Source organism: Egretta garzetta, unplaced genomic scaffold (genome assembly GCF_000687185.1).
Source record: "Egretta garzetta isolate BGI_Z169 unplaced genomic scaffold, ASM68718v1 scaffold569, whole genome shotgun sequence".
Lineage (NCBI taxonomy): Eukaryota > Metazoa > Chordata > Aves > Pelecaniformes > Ardeidae > Egretta > Egretta garzetta.
The window spans coordinates 314010-329495 of NW_009260809.1; the positions used below are offsets into that span (position 1 = coordinate 314010).

At 38.7% G+C, this 15486-nt stretch overlaps 1 protein-coding gene across 1 annotated transcript in view; it reads right to left on the minus strand.

Annotated features, from left to right (window-relative positions):
• The window catches only part of DIP2A (disco interacting protein 2 homolog A), a gene marked incomplete at its 5' end in the record, with an annotated part of 105604 nt that overhangs the window by 48184 nt on the left and 41934 nt on the right, over positions 1–15486 (minus strand). Inside the window, 8 exons of the mRNA XM_009646916.2 lie at positions 3186–3288; positions 3703–3812; positions 4088–4211; positions 5003–5113; positions 5359–5450; positions 7091–7288; positions 9213–9332; positions 10145–10273. Of these exons, the coding sequence (XP_009645211.2) occupies positions 3186–3288; positions 3703–3812; positions 4088–4211; positions 5003–5113; positions 5359–5450; positions 7091–7288; positions 9213–9332; positions 10145–10273 (987 nt within the window). The remainder of the gene's footprint in view (positions 1–3185; positions 3289–3702; positions 3813–4087; positions 4212–5002; positions 5114–5358; positions 5451–7090; positions 7289–9212; positions 9333–10144; positions 10274–15486) is intronic.

Here is a 15486-nt window from a genome sequence, read left to right on the forward strand (position 1 = left end):
CTGGTCATAGAAGGAAATCAGGTTGGTCAGGCAGGACCTGCCTTTCATGAACCCATGCTGACTGGGCCTGACCCCCTGATTGTCCTCCATATGCCTGGTGACCACACTCAGGATGAACTGCTCCATAATCTTCCCCAGTACCGAGGTCAGGCTGACAGCTCTGTAGTTCCCCGGATCCTCCTTCCAGCCCTTCTTGAAGATAGGCGTCGCATTTGCCAACCTCCAGTCATCTGGGACCTCCCCTGTCAGGAGTGCTGATAAATGATGGAGAGTGGCTTGGCAAGCTCCTCTGCCAGCTCCTTCAGCATTCTCAGGTGGATCCCATCCGGCCCCATAGACATGTGGATGTCCAGGTGGCATAGCAGGTCATAAACTGCTTCCTCCTGGATTTTGTGGGGTTTATTCCACTCACCATCCCCATCTTCCAGCTCGGGGGGCTGGGTACCCTGGGGATAACTCATTGAGCAATTAAAGACTGAGGCGGAGAAGGTGTAAATCTCAGCCTTTTCCTCATCCTTAGTGGCACTAGAGGATGAAGGTTCTCCCTTGCTCTCTTTTTGCTGTCAACATGTTTATAAAAACTTTTCTTATTATTACTTACAACAGCGGCCAGGTTGAGTTTTAGTTGGGCTTTTGCCTTTCTAATTTCCTCTCTGCATGACCTGACAAAATCCCTGTACTCTTCTTGGGTTGCCTGCCCCTTCTTCCAAAGCTGGTAAGCTCCCCTTTTCTCATCTTGTATTGATAAGGTGAAACTTGCTGTAGGATGTCTGGATCTGGATGGTGGGGCAGAGTGTATCCTCAGCAAGTGTGCAGATGACACAAAGCTGGGAGAAATAGCTGATACACCAGTGGGCTGTGCTGCCATCCAGAGGGACCTCGACAGGCTGAGGGAATGGTCTGACAGGAACCCTATGAAGTTCATCAAGGAGAAATGCAAAGTCCTGCCCCCTGAGGGGGAGTAATCCCATGCATCAGGACATGCTGGAGCCAAGTGTCTAGAGAGCAGCTTTGCAGAAAGGGTCCTGGGGTTCATGGTGGCCACCAAGTTGAAGATGAGCCAGCAATGTATCCTTGTGGCAGAGAAGGCTAATGGTGTACTGGGCTGCATTAGGAAGAGTGTTGCCAGCAGGTCAAGGGACGCAATTCTTCCCCTCTGCTCAGCACTGGTGAGGCCACACCCTGAAATACTGTGTCCATTTCTGGGCTCCCCAGTACAAGAGAGAGATGGAGCTACGGAACTGAGTCCAGTGAAGGGTCACTAAGATGACTAAGGGATGGGGGGCATCTGGAAGAGCTTTATGCAGAGGCGAGTGCACACTGACAGAAGTTGTCCAGATAGGTTGTGGAGTTTCCTCCAGGGATGCCTTCCAGTCTCAACCATTCTGTGATTCTGTATGTCCCAAGATACATTAGCACATGCTACCTAATTATGGGATAAAACCAACTCAAACCATTAGATTCTTCCAGCAAATATATTTCAAAGGGAAAAATTTTTGGTTAATGATAGCACAGATGAAGTCTATGCACATGGTCAAAACCAAGTGCAGTTCTTGGCTATTCATTGAGAGAGTGACTGAAAATAAGTAGATATCTCACTTTATTCAAATCCCTGTGGAGATGTTTTTTTGTAGGACATGAGTAACTAAGGTGAAGATCCCTTCCTTTCTGAAAGTAGGAAGGCCAAAATTGTGAAGCTGCAAGAAGCTATGAACAAAATGGAAGGAAAAGCTTTATTCTGGGTATGGTCTACACAGGACACAAACCTTGTGACAGTATCGCTAGCATGTGGCAATAGAAATTTGAAAAATGAACATACAAGAGAATTCTGTACCCTCTGTGAAGCTCTGAAATGTTAATGGCTAGCAAGACTACTCCACATTTGTCTGAGAATTAAGATGAGCAGACCCTTTCAATCCATAATTGGTTGCCATCATCCTTGCAAGATTCAGGAACCTCTGTACAATCCTTTACCTACAAGCTGGGTGCGCCATCCACTCCTCCCAGCACAGTTCTTGTAGTTGGCAGCTGTGATGCAATGTCCCAAAATGAAAATGGGAAAGGGTGTCCTTTGATCATAATTAAAAAGAGTACAGATATCTGACTGTGAAAACCTCTTTTACTCTGTTATACTACTTGTGTGGACTTTGGAGCAGTACAGGTGTAAACCAATTGCCCAAAGGAGGAAGGAAAAAAAAATGCAGGAGATGACAGTTAGAAACTGTTTAGCAATTTGTTCATGCTCTTGAATGCACTATCTAGAATCCAGACCTAGTTTAAGTAATTGGGCCAGACAGCTTGCACTAGGACTTTTAACTTTGTGATCTATGCTGGCAGGGTCATCAAAGGTGCAAGAGCAGTAAAGCCAAGCAAGTAGGGGTGGTTTTTAATATGGCAACTCTCAAACTTTCTTGATCAAGCCTCTCTTTCATGGGTCAAGTGTTACACTCCTAGGAATTGTAAAGTAGAAGAGTTATAAGGACTATGATGCATTTTACATCTCACATAGTCATTACTGGATTTCAAGTCAAGACTTCAAAAGGGCTTTCCTTTGGTCAATAACCGCAACTCTTTCTCCTGAGAGATAAGAAGCTGCACAACTGACACCAGCTTGTCTGCATGGCACGCCAGTCTGTGCTGTTAGAGCAACTATAGCTGGAACAGGCATCATTCAAAGCTCTTCAAAGAGATCCAAGCTACCCAAATAGTCTCTAGAATCAGTTTAAGAAAGCTCCCTCAATTTCTGGAGGAAGGTTCCTCTAACTCTGCACGTGGGCATCTCAAACTGGCCCCCTTAAGACTTCATAAGGTGGCCAGTGCATTCAAAAGGCATTAGGGAGGGCAAAACAGATTCATAGCAAAGCTGTTTTCATAGAGGATGAAAAATCAGTATAGCTCTTACCACTGACTAGGAAATTTATGAAGACTGAAAAATCTAAATGCTTGAATAAAATCAATAAGGATCTTAGGTTAAAAATATTTTAATACACATTGATTATTATTTCACAAGTGGCTTCTTACTTTCCTTCACATATCACATTGATTATGAATGAAGAAGTTTGTCTTTCCCTTTGCAATTAAAGCTACCAAGTTCTTTTAAGGCAGTAAACATGATTTTGAAACATAAATTGTCGGAATACTCAAAGCTATGAGTATAATTTAAAAGTTGTACCTATCCAACTTACCTTCTGAATAACCACATGCCTGAGTCAATGCATGACAATGTGCCAGCATGGAAGCATGTGATATAGTAATGCCCACTGTGCTTCCCTCTTTGCTTGTTTTGTACTGAAAAGAGAAGGTTTATGCAAGCATTATATCAACAACAAAATTTGAAAATTTACAGCAGTGAACTGAAAGGATATTTTATTATAAAAATGAAGTGAACTTTAAAAAAAATTTAAAAGTTACCATAAAGTATTCATTTATATTCAGAGAATATGCTAATATCATATTAAATCTCTACCTCAATTAAACAAACTGCCCCATGGATCCCAAAATGCCAATTATCCCCAATCTTCAATCTGACTCAGCACAACCACTCAAATGACAGTTTGCCTGGCAACCATAAGGGTAACATTCTTGTTCCACAGTTAAAAATATTATTCTCTTTTATTGCATCAAGAGATTAAAGGAAAAAAACATGCTGTGACATAAACTACAGTACAGTAACCATAAGCTAGGCATATTATATTGCATCACCTCAATATAAGCAATCTCAGCACTGGCATCCCGTACTTGTGGATGCCAGTCCTTAGCTGGTTTTGCCAGATGCTTCCCATCAATCACAAACCAAATGAGATGAGGCCAACCTTCAAAGAAAAAGACAAGTTACTATCATTACAGTTCCAAAACTCTTTTTTTTTTTCCCCAGTATTCAGAGAATACAACAGGAGGCAAGAAGAGCTGCAGCATCACCCCCCAATAGGAAGAAGCAGCACTAAATACTGTCTTGACAAAGAAGCTGGTTCTTCTTTACATGTAAGCTAGAAGCATGCAAGCAAACTCAAAGATAGCTGTTTAATAGCAGCAATGGATGTACCCGCTCTTTATCCTATAAAGAAATTTGAGTAGCTTAAAAACATACCTTTGAATGTAGCCACCTCACCAGTCTGAGCTTTAGGAAGGCCTTTCTGACAGGCATCAGTGGTTAATGCTAGTGTTACTCCACAGCTGCCCAAAAGAAATCCAATCTGTTGGCTGCCAGCATCCTACAGAGAAACAATGTTATAGCAAACTTACAAATAATCAAGCTTTTGTACAGTTTACTGTAACTTTTCCATGTTTAAAAAATATTAAGTGAATTTATATCACAGGAAAAAACAAACTTCTCCCCATAAGAGCTTTTATGGAAAACAAAAGGCTGAAGTCTACACTCAAAAGGCTTATCAAAAAGTTTAGTTTTGCCAAGTTAGATTTGGCAGTAGGTCTGGCAAGCAATAGTAGCAAAGTAGCATCAAAGGCAATGGTTGTGGATCCCTCTCCAACCCAAGATGGACATTTAAGTTCTGGTAAAACGAAGAGCTGGTTTGATGCTATTTCTGAGTCCTGAGGCACTGAAGAGCAGAGCCTGTAGCTTTTCAGCCCTTCCTTAATAATCTCAGTGTGCATAGGATTATACCGATATTTCCAGTAACTATGCTGTCTCTACCTGTCTGTGCGCTCATTACTCAGCATGAGAGCTGAAAAGACAGCATTTCTGTGTTATATTTTGAAAAACACTTTCACGCATCTTTTCAAGAATAATGAATTCAAATCATTTCTACAGTTACATAGCCTAAAATAGTTAACTTACTAGCTTCGTACTATTTTCCCTGTCCCTAACTAAATATTAAACACTTTGCAAGCATATAACATGCATTGAGTCGTTCAGCTGATGTACCATACTGCTTTCAAAAGTGCAGACTCTGAGGATCCCATATAAGGACTATAGCATTTGCACACACAAACACACACTGTATTTATTTAAGAAACCATAAAAATACATTCAGCATTTCCCTACCTTTCTTGTTAGTGGAACTTCTATTGGGACAGGAATAAGTTCCGCTAGGAGACATCCATAAAATGCCACCATAAACATAACTGGATCACTATTAGGAAATACAAGAGCTACCTAAAAAAAATACATTAAAACAAGAAATAATTTTTGTCATTGTTTTGGGGGGAGGAGGCTACTTTTTAACTTATGAAAGAAAAAAATCTTCACAACAATGTTGAGGTTCATATTTAAACTGCGAATAGGAATACTAAATGTTGTGATAATATACTACAAGTCACAGTATTATAAGGCTTTCTTTAGCTAAAGCTGTTCTTCTCTGTCTATTTTATCCATAGAGACCATTTCAAACAGAAGCCTACCCGGTCTCCAGGCTTCAGCAGTGGTTCATTCTTAGTGGTTAGCTTGTTTAGCAGGGTATACGCTAACTTCAAGCTTCGACTCCACAGCTTGCCTAAAGAAAAAAGACAATACAGAAATTAAAAAACAGGGACTAAAATTTTAACATTTAATTGGCAAATCTCAGTGCCTTGTATATGCACTAGGCAAGGCGGTTAGAACAGGGTCAACAGGCACGAGAGCAAGTAATTGGGGAAAAGTGAACATTGCTGTTGTGAAAGCAATCCCACCTCACAAACCTACTGAGTTCTTCCAATGTTTCAGTGCACATGTGCGCGCGCGCGCACACACACACACACACACACAGTCTGCTTGATACAGTCTAACTGCATTTCCAAAAGGCACTTCACAGGACTCCTTCCAAAGGGCTCTTAGAGAAAGCGAACTGCTCAGGATGAAAAGAAAAATCCTAAACTGGACAAAAAATTACCTGAAACTTTAGAAAGAAAGGGTAGGAATAAATGCGACAGTATCTGGCTCTGTGAAATGCCAGTTCACTTCTCAGTAGTGATCTACAAAGCTCTCAATAATTCAGGACAAAAAATTATTTCAAGCTATTAAATACAACAATCTGACTACTTATCTGACAGAATTTAAAAATCAGTTTTTAATTTGTAGCCTCCAAAAAAAGGAGAGCTTTGATAAAAAAGCAGTTTATAAAAAAAATGAGCATCAGCAAACCTCTTCCACTGTAAATGGTAAATCAAAGCAAGAATCCCCCCTAAAGAAGCATGCCATGGCAAACAGCATGTATCTGGAACTCAGATTCTAGAACAGGGTGTTTATCATGGACTGACATCCACACCCCATCCCTTCAGACCACGTGGCAACCATCAGTTAGCAGCCATCAGTTATTTTGTGTTTGTCAGTTTCAAACTTCTTCAACAGTTTTTTTTCTGTGAAATTTCCAGTTATATAAGAAAAAGTTACACAGGACTCAAGTACATCAAACGGCCAGTTCTATAAAAAGAGTTTATAGTGCAGTTGGCAGAAAGTCCAAGCACAATTCAGAGTTTGGCTTCTTTTTAGTTCTTCTTTTCCTTTCTTTTTTTTTAGAACTTAAAACTAAGCACGATATTCTAAACAATTCTCAAAGCTCCACTGCAAAGTAATGAAACTAATGCAGCTGCTCAGTTACATTTCCTGTAAGCATACTTCATCTATAAGAATGCAAACAAGAAATGTTAACATTCTAACATACTATACAATGAAATGGTGCAGTTAACTGTCCCAGGAAACACAATTATCTTCCAAAAAAATGCAACTAATGTAATGCTTCTAGTGCATTGATACAGGGAAGTTTCACTTCCCACAATAACATCCTTCATACGCTCCTGAAGTACACATCTTCTCTATAAGGATATGCAAGAACATGTTAAAATTTAATATCTACTCTGGGAATCTGAAGCGTGCATTATTAGTCATCTGTTTCTTCCTCCCATTTTACACCAGGCTATTTTTAGTGTTCTTTTAAGAAAAAAATCCACAATTTACAAATAGCCACTTGTAAAGAATCAATACCAGATATATTTTCCCTTCATTCTTTAAAAAGTTTTTCATATACAATGAATTCATAATTTGCATTTGAATAGCAATCTCAAAGTATCTGTCGTGAGCACAGCAAATTAAGCAAAGCAAATTGTTCATTCCACAATGAACATCTAATTCTTTCATATAGTTATCATCAATACCTACCGTAGGTAAGCGTATAAATAGCTTTCCCAGTTGTATCCAATGCAGTCAGACAAGGGGCTTTCGGCTGGGTAGTTCCCCAGCGCTGCAGGGCAGCCAGCAGAGAAGGCGGCCAGTTGGTTACCACGCCTAACGGTTCACCTTTAAGTATGGTAATTTGATTTCCTTCAGGCTTTGGTTGATTTGGGTCAGGCTGTTGCACTAAAACCAGAGCACAGTAAAATGGAAAATGTCAATCTTTACAAAAATGTGCAAATTACACTTAATAGACAAACTGTTCTTGCCTTCCTCTTCCTCATGGCTATCATTAGTTCTCCTCTGCTTTATAAGAATGCTATGCTAATCACTGCATGTGTTGGCTTCACAAAAAATAATTACCATCACTTCGGAGCTCTGATTCCACATTATTCAAAGGACCTGGCCACGGGAACAGAATTTGAATCTTCTTTTGTATACTTTGGAAAGATGATACTTTCTGCAATTTGTTTTGCACATCTATTTAAATGAAAGCTTACATCAAGTCAACAAGCATTATCAGAGAGAATGGCTTCAGTGACAACTAGACATATTTTTGCTGCATCAAATTCTCAACAGGTAATGAAGAACGACACTATGTTTCTGTAACAATATAAATTAAAAAAAAAAGCCAGATGAAATTATCCTGGTATGGGTTATCTACAACAAACTGTACCACTCTCAGAATATCTTGTTTGAGTTCTGGATGATCTCTCTTAACTGTAGGCAGGGTTTGTATGCCGTTTATTCTCTAAGTAGCCTGCGGTTAAAATCCTGCCCTAGGCTGCCAAAGAAGGTGAAGTATCTTGATCTTAGTTAGCAAAACAAAGTCATAGTTGGATTTAGCTAACACTCAATCTATGCAATAACTAAAATTAACACTTCAAAGTGATGCTTTCTGCTTTCCCTGCTTTCCACAGTGACATACATGCATCTCAACAAAAGTTTGGCTGAAAAATCTTCAGTGAAAGACTAGAACAGCAATCATTTCATATCTTAAAATATCAAACAAATAGTACACGATATCTAGTAGCAGCTGTTCAAAAACGTCACAGAGAACAAAATTTGCATTCAATCTTTAAGACAGAACAGAACAAAAATCATTCTCCAAAATTAGCTGATGCAGCTGGTTTTAAAGGCAGATATATATTGCTAGCAACTTCTACATTTGTTAGAGATGCTTTTCTTTCCATCTGAACACATGCATACAGAGAAGAAAATAATGGGTTTTAGATGAGCAATATCTACAGAGCACAAGCACTATCCTTTCATGTAGCGCACACAGGACATTGCACAGTGCACTCAATGCATTTAATTCCTCTGAACTTTAAAATAATGAAAGTATCAGGATTTCAAGAAGAGAATATTAACATGCATGCAAACAATATTATCATAATGTATTCCAGGTACTAGCAAGTAACTTTTTAAATCTATCTATATTTGGGCACTGACCAGAGATACAAAGCACCTTTTCAGAGCAGGATGTGGGGGTGCTTGTAGACAAGCAGCTGAGTGTGAGCGGCCAGAAAGGCCATGGAATCTTCATGTTTGGAGATGCTCAGAACTGGACTGGACACGGCCCTGAGCAGCCTGATCTTGTCAGACCTGCTTTGAACAGGAGGTTGGTCAGAGGCTTCCAGAGGTGCATTGCACCATCTTAGGCTATGCCCTGACTTACTCCAAAGAGCACACTCTATAAATTTGCCAATTACCACAGGGCAGAGTTTAGAATCACTTTTTAGTCATCAACCATGTCAATTTCTGGATATACCAATCAAGTTCTTTAAAAAGATATGAATAGAATTTCTCCAAGTATCTGTAAATCACTGTCTTTAGTATTCACTAACGCATCACACTGGTCCAAACTGGGCTGAATCAGAAGTGTTTCCAAAATGAGGGAGGTGGGCAGAGAACAAGTACACTGAGAAGGAGGGTTGAGTTGAAGATTGTTTCACTTGTGATAGCATATGACCTTTCTTTCTCCAATGAAACAACTCTACCATGATTTGTTTTCTATTGGGAAGAAGAAAAGAAAACACTTGCTAAGACATATCAGTTCTTTTGTGAATTGCTTAAACAGAGTGAAAAATGTATTTGAAAGAAAATTAACCTTCTAGTAGCTCTTCAAAATCATCAACAAAAAACTCTTTCAAGGGTGGACGCTTTGGTCTTTTCAAGGTATTTAGAAGCTGCTGGATTTTAGAGGACACTCTGCTATTCACTGGTACACCTGCCAAACAGAAAAGATTTATTACTTACCACATTTTAATAAACATACACTAAAACACATGCTGCTGTATTTTTAATAACATCACTCTAAGCTCAGTACAGATTACAGGTGGAAGAGACATTCAAGATGAGCAGCTTGTTTGGAAAAAACCCAGCTTCAATAAGTAATGGTTTCAACCACGATTTCGTTTGTTTTAAAACAATGCTGTTCCCTAGCTACCTGGCTGATGCATATACCTTCTCACACTTCAATTTAGCTTTTCAAACTGCTAACCCTTTCATGAGATTCCAATACAAACCGGAAGAATGTTCTTTTCTTCAAGAGTCTAGGTATTTGCTACATCTTAACATGTATTCAGTTCTGAAAGTCTGAGAATGCTTGGAAAAAATAAGTGAATCTTTCAATATTTTACAGGGCTAGCAAAAAATAATCACAATCACAAAACTATGCCGAATGCTGATTTTCATTTATATACGCGATACACTTATTCTAAATTTAATATAAATTTGTATGTTGATTTGTATTTATTGAAATTTAAACCTCTGAGGCAATATAAAATTAAAATGTGAGACTAATGGGCTTACATTGTCTTTTACTCTAGAAATATATAGGAATGGGGACATGGCTCCCACCAGCAGAACATGGGAAATGCAGTACAGTTTCCCCTCCTGTGGCAGACTGACAGATACACACATATGGAGGGGGCAGGCACATAGCACATAGCACATGATGGCTGTCAAGCTGTGTTATGTGTTCGCTTGTTCAGAAAAAGGGACATAGATTGAAAGGTAGGAGGTTTATAATACAATCACCATCTGCAGTTTCCAAAATGCTGCTGTTGTAGGTTCTGGGAACCCCTCGTACTGATGCTACTTGTGGACGTTCATGATGTAAATGTTCCACCAGGCCAGTGGTTACATCTGGAGGTGCAGAGTGGTTACCTGTAGAAGTGGAAGACAGACATAGGAGCTCATCAGTCATCTTAAGAATCAATTTATCCAAAGGTGCTTCTTAGAGCATTCTTGCTGTTTTCTCATGAGTTTTTAACAAAACACTGATTTCTCTAATCAAACTGTAACCAAAATCTTCTAGATACAGGGGGAATCCTGGAAGGAACTGCTGTGTCTCTCCAGGGTAGAAAAGAGCTATTCCAACTTTCAAACTGATCCAAACAAATTCTGACAAATAGAGTGGTAGGTCACTCCAAGCTGAAAGCAAGATTTCATTACAAGTAAACAGCACAAGTCTACAAAGAAAGCCTCTCACATCTCTCAGAAGAAATACAGGCCCCCAAAGTCTCATCACAAAACTGGAATGACCACTCTAAGTCCCATAGGAAGAGAAACCATAAGGTTTAAAAGAAGGGAAATTTTGCCCCAGGATAAAATGAAGCACTTATCTACATTCTGTAGGCCGTAAGAGGAGGACTTTTGCTGAGAAACACAGATTAATATTTAAGATGGCAAAGACAGCACTCATCTTGAGGATGGACACAGAGAGATGAAAGACTCCCTTAGAGAAAAGTAACTGCTGACTTAAAAAATTGTGACCTGCAGTTTATAAGACCAGTCATAGTTTTCCTTTAGCAGCTTTTCTTACCACCTGTTTTCAACAGTCTCACTACGGTACTGTAGGTAAAAGCTTCCCGTTTATGTTGTGGTACAGATGTAGTATACACTTCACTAGGGCATCTATCAATGAGAACAGCTGGAGTGCCCGTGACACTAAAAAAAGCCCTGTGGTGTAGGTGTCATCATTATACGCACATACTGCTCACAACAGGTAAATTTAGCGCAGGGTTTTCTGAAGCACAAGGTAGCCATTTGTGGCCAGACATGATGCACTTTCATTTTCATGGTGTGCGCTACAAGCAATACTTAATTTTTGTATAATGTATATTTACGTACGGAAAGCAGGGCATTTCTCAAATCCTCACAAGGGCTTGAGAACCACCTTGTAACAATCTTGAGGCAAAAGCCTGCTTTGCTTTGAATGGCACCATGTTTCTGTGCTGCAGAACAATGCTTAGGGAGTATCGTCATTCCAAAACCTAGATTATGGAACAGTTTTGAATGGAATCACAGGTTAGGAAATGGCAGTATCCGGGAGAAGTGTTCAAACAAGAAAATAACAAAGAATACTAATGAGTAAAAATAGGAGTGCAACAGGAAGGAGCTTAAGAACACGCTGCTGCACTGTGCTGGAGGAACTGCTTGGGGTCACACAGCTCTGCAGTGATATCTCTTGAAGGACCTCAGCATGCCACAAATCCTGCAGAAAGAACTCAAAGCACAGGGAGATATAGGCAGTGTTGTGAAATCTGTTTATTACCCCACACATTCTGAGGAAGCAATTAGCACTAAGATAACAAGCGCTCATAGCTCTGTTCACAGATTTCCGGAGCTGATATACAAGCCATCAGTACAGCTCTAAGCAGGTTTAGAGGGATCACCAGAAGAAAAAATTAAATCCATTCCCATACTTTCCAATGGTCATCACTGCAATGCCAATTTTTGTATTGCAGAAACCTCCTTTTGGCTACTAAGCAAGGACCACATATTCCTTTCATGTGTATAGGACATGAAGGACAATGTATCACTTAATGACTCTGGCAAATGCCTGAGTTAGAACCAGTAACAAGAAAGGGTGACAGCTATTTGTAAAACTGATCTGTATAACCACTTATAACAGCATGTATAGGAAGCTCATGTATTCAGAGTAAATTGAAATGCTTTCACTGTGTTCTATATACTTTCTGAGTTGCTTTTTGGTTGTTTTTTTCCTTTCCTTTACACCAAAGTCCGAAAATACTGACTTAATGCAGCACACAAATTAATTACAGAAAAGGACACAGAGTCAAATATACCTGGTTCCCATACTGCAGTATTAGCCCACAAGTCCATACTTCTCAACTTACAGACCCTACAGCGATTATTAATGTCTTCCACTCCTTGAATACACCAGCAAGAACTACAATTAGGAATGTATCCACTGTAGGGCTTCATCAGTGGAAGGCTACAAAATGGCATTAATGTAGATAACGTCACCCCTAAACCTTAGGATGACTCAAAATGTACACTCAGAGTGATGTACACATAGGTACAAATATAACAGTCAAGAGAGAGGACAAGAGAGACTGACACACACTTGGTGCACATACAGGTCAGAAGCTGTGCATAGTGTACAGAAGTTTAAATGCTGAATGGTTGCAAGTTTTACCATGCATACTGCTGTTGGGAAAAAGCAATCTTCTGCCCACATGCATGAGGCAAATATTTGCAATACAAAAGCCCTGCAATTAGGTGCTCAGAAAATAACATAAGGAAGAAGCTATTTGGGAACATTTATGCAAGAGCTGTGTACTTGCGAATAGCTCAAAGAAATTGCAGAAAAAAATGAGAATGCTCAGAAAAGAAACAAAAAACCCCATTAACAATCATTCCCACTGAAAACAAGCACAAAAAATACAGAGGTGCTAATCTACAGCATTCACGTATCTTAAAAACATCTCAGAGCCAAGTTTCACGTAAATCAATGTCCCTCACCATAAAAGGGAAGGGGTCCTTATGAACAACTTCTCTGCTGTCCACAGCTATTTCAACTTACATACAGCAGAGAACCGACTCTCCCTCTCAATTCTGCCTCGCAAAGGCAAAATTCTTTCTATGCACGTAGAATGAGTAAGTTAAATTTTCAGGATTTATGCTCAGACAAAAATCACATTGATTTCATTAATTATTTAAGCATTTTATTGAGATAGGCCCATAAGAATCCACTAAATTAGTCTATCTCCTAGAGATACTGTGGCAAAGCAGAGAAAGAGCAGTGGTGAGCAGTCAAAAAAAAAAAGTCTGAACAGACCTGTGACTTCAGGAATAAAGTTAACTGGATTTAGTACCTTTCATTTTTGATTAGAAAACAAAGATAAATGCAAAAGAAAGCAGTGGCCCAAGAACAAACGTATGGGATGCGATACAGAAAATTAAAAGCTAGGCACTGAAGAGAAAGTAGTCTCTAAGGAGGGATCAGTAGTCTCTAAAGGAGAAATTTCAGGGTGAAGACTTAAACACTTTAGAAAAGCCCCTACCTAGCAGAAAGTTGGGTTAGACCTAGAGCTGGCCATGTAGGATTGTTTTGTCTCTAGGAAACCAGTCAACCAAAATGAACACTTAAAAAAAGTTTATTAAATTGTATTGGAACAATAAAACAAAAAAGAGCGCACCAACCTAGCCAGAACACAAAATAGGGTCCACAAGACACTACTTAATTCTTGCATTTCCTTTTCAATGAAACTTTGAAATTGTTTCTAAACACACTTCACTCTTGCAACTCCTGTAAAACTGCTTACAGAGCCACAGCTGTTCAAAACATCTACTCTTATAACCCTGCTTCCCCTTAAGAAAAGGAATTGTACTTCTAAGTCTTTCAGTAAATAGTGGGTCAAATACCATGATAACGTATTTTCCCAATTACTCTACAAGAGCTCAGCTGGGAAATACTCCACAGATGCAATGGTGACCTTGGAAAATACCTAGACACACTGCTAGCCTCAGTCATTTTAAAGGAAATACTACACTGAAAGAAAAAAAGCCCCCAAAGCAGTATGTAAATGTTGTCCTTGGTTTTATAGGTGAAAGACAAACAGCTTAAACGTAATGCATATTCCTATATGACTATTGAGTACTGTAATCTTGCACTTCCAACACTGCATGCAGTCTACTGCTTGGGAATTTAGTAATCATTAAAAATGTAAGCTGGAGAAGATGAGCTGCAAGGGAACAATCTCCTGAATTTAAATTCTCCAACATATCAAAATAGTGAACAGTTATTCAGTACATAGCCAAAGTACAGAATGTTTTAGTAAGGCATAATATTTAAAATATGTAAGATGCCTTTTATATTGCTGATATCAGCACATTACCTGAAAGAATAAACTCTTCTTTTATGCTCTAGGACAAATCAAAGGGATTCTTTGTGAAAGTATACTAGTACTTATCAATAACCAAAAAAGTTTTCAATGCAAGAACTAAGTACGTTTTCATATTCTTATGAGAAAGAAAGATTATAGACAAACTTGCTGATGAATTATTTTAACATGAAAAATATCACAACTGAATTGTTATTGGACACACATGAATGTTACAAAGCTAGAAATGAAAATTGATGGAATACGGCAAGCATTTCAGAAATAGGAAGATTATTCTTACTCAAAAGGATATTTAAATTTTTGTCAAAGGCACTAGAAAGTTTACTTTTCTAAATATTTTAGTAGATCAGCTCTTAATGATCCCTGAGCTTCCTTTCTGATAGACACTATAATTGCATACTTATTTCCCATTAATGAAATTTCAAACTACTCCACTGCATGCAGTCCAACATTTAGCTACTTAAATGCTGGACTTTGAACCATTAAAAGGCTTTGATTTTGCATGATTAAATAGTCCTGATGAATAGGTCTTAAGAAGCTAGTTGTGAAATTTGATATATATTTATACAGCCCAAGATAAAACTCGTAACAGGATGCTGTGTTACGTTTTGCATATCTTGTTTTTAAAGCTAGATTAAGAATTTCATCAATCACACAATTATGGCTAACCTTCCAATTTTATTTCTTAATTTTAAGGAGTTAAACATGATTCCTATAAATCCGTAATGTGAAATCCAGAATGCCCTTAAAGCAAGGTATAGACATATTTCATCTTACTGACATCCACTAAGTTAAAAAAAAATAAATGCAAATTTCTTATTATAAATAAGCTTGGAAATGGGAAGAGGAAAACATACATTTCTTTAAAGGCAGTAAGATGGGTATGTTTTGTACAAACAGAAGCAGTTTCAATAGCAATAAAGCCACAAAAGTTAACCAAAGCAGCAAATTTCTATGGTGATGGATGAAGTACTAATGAAGTGCAGAAAAATGAACAAAGCCAAATACTGCCCATAACTTTATAAGACACAAAACAAAACCTACCATTTCAGAGTGCAGAAGCTTTCTAAGGCAACTAAGCAGGCTTGGGGAAAAGTGTTTTGCCTTGTAAAAGCTTAGATTTCCTCTCCATACCTGGCTTCCACAATGAAGAGATCCCCGCACAAACAGAGGAGGGAAGTAGGAAAGACACAGACAACCCTTCCCGGACATTCTGACATCTGAAGA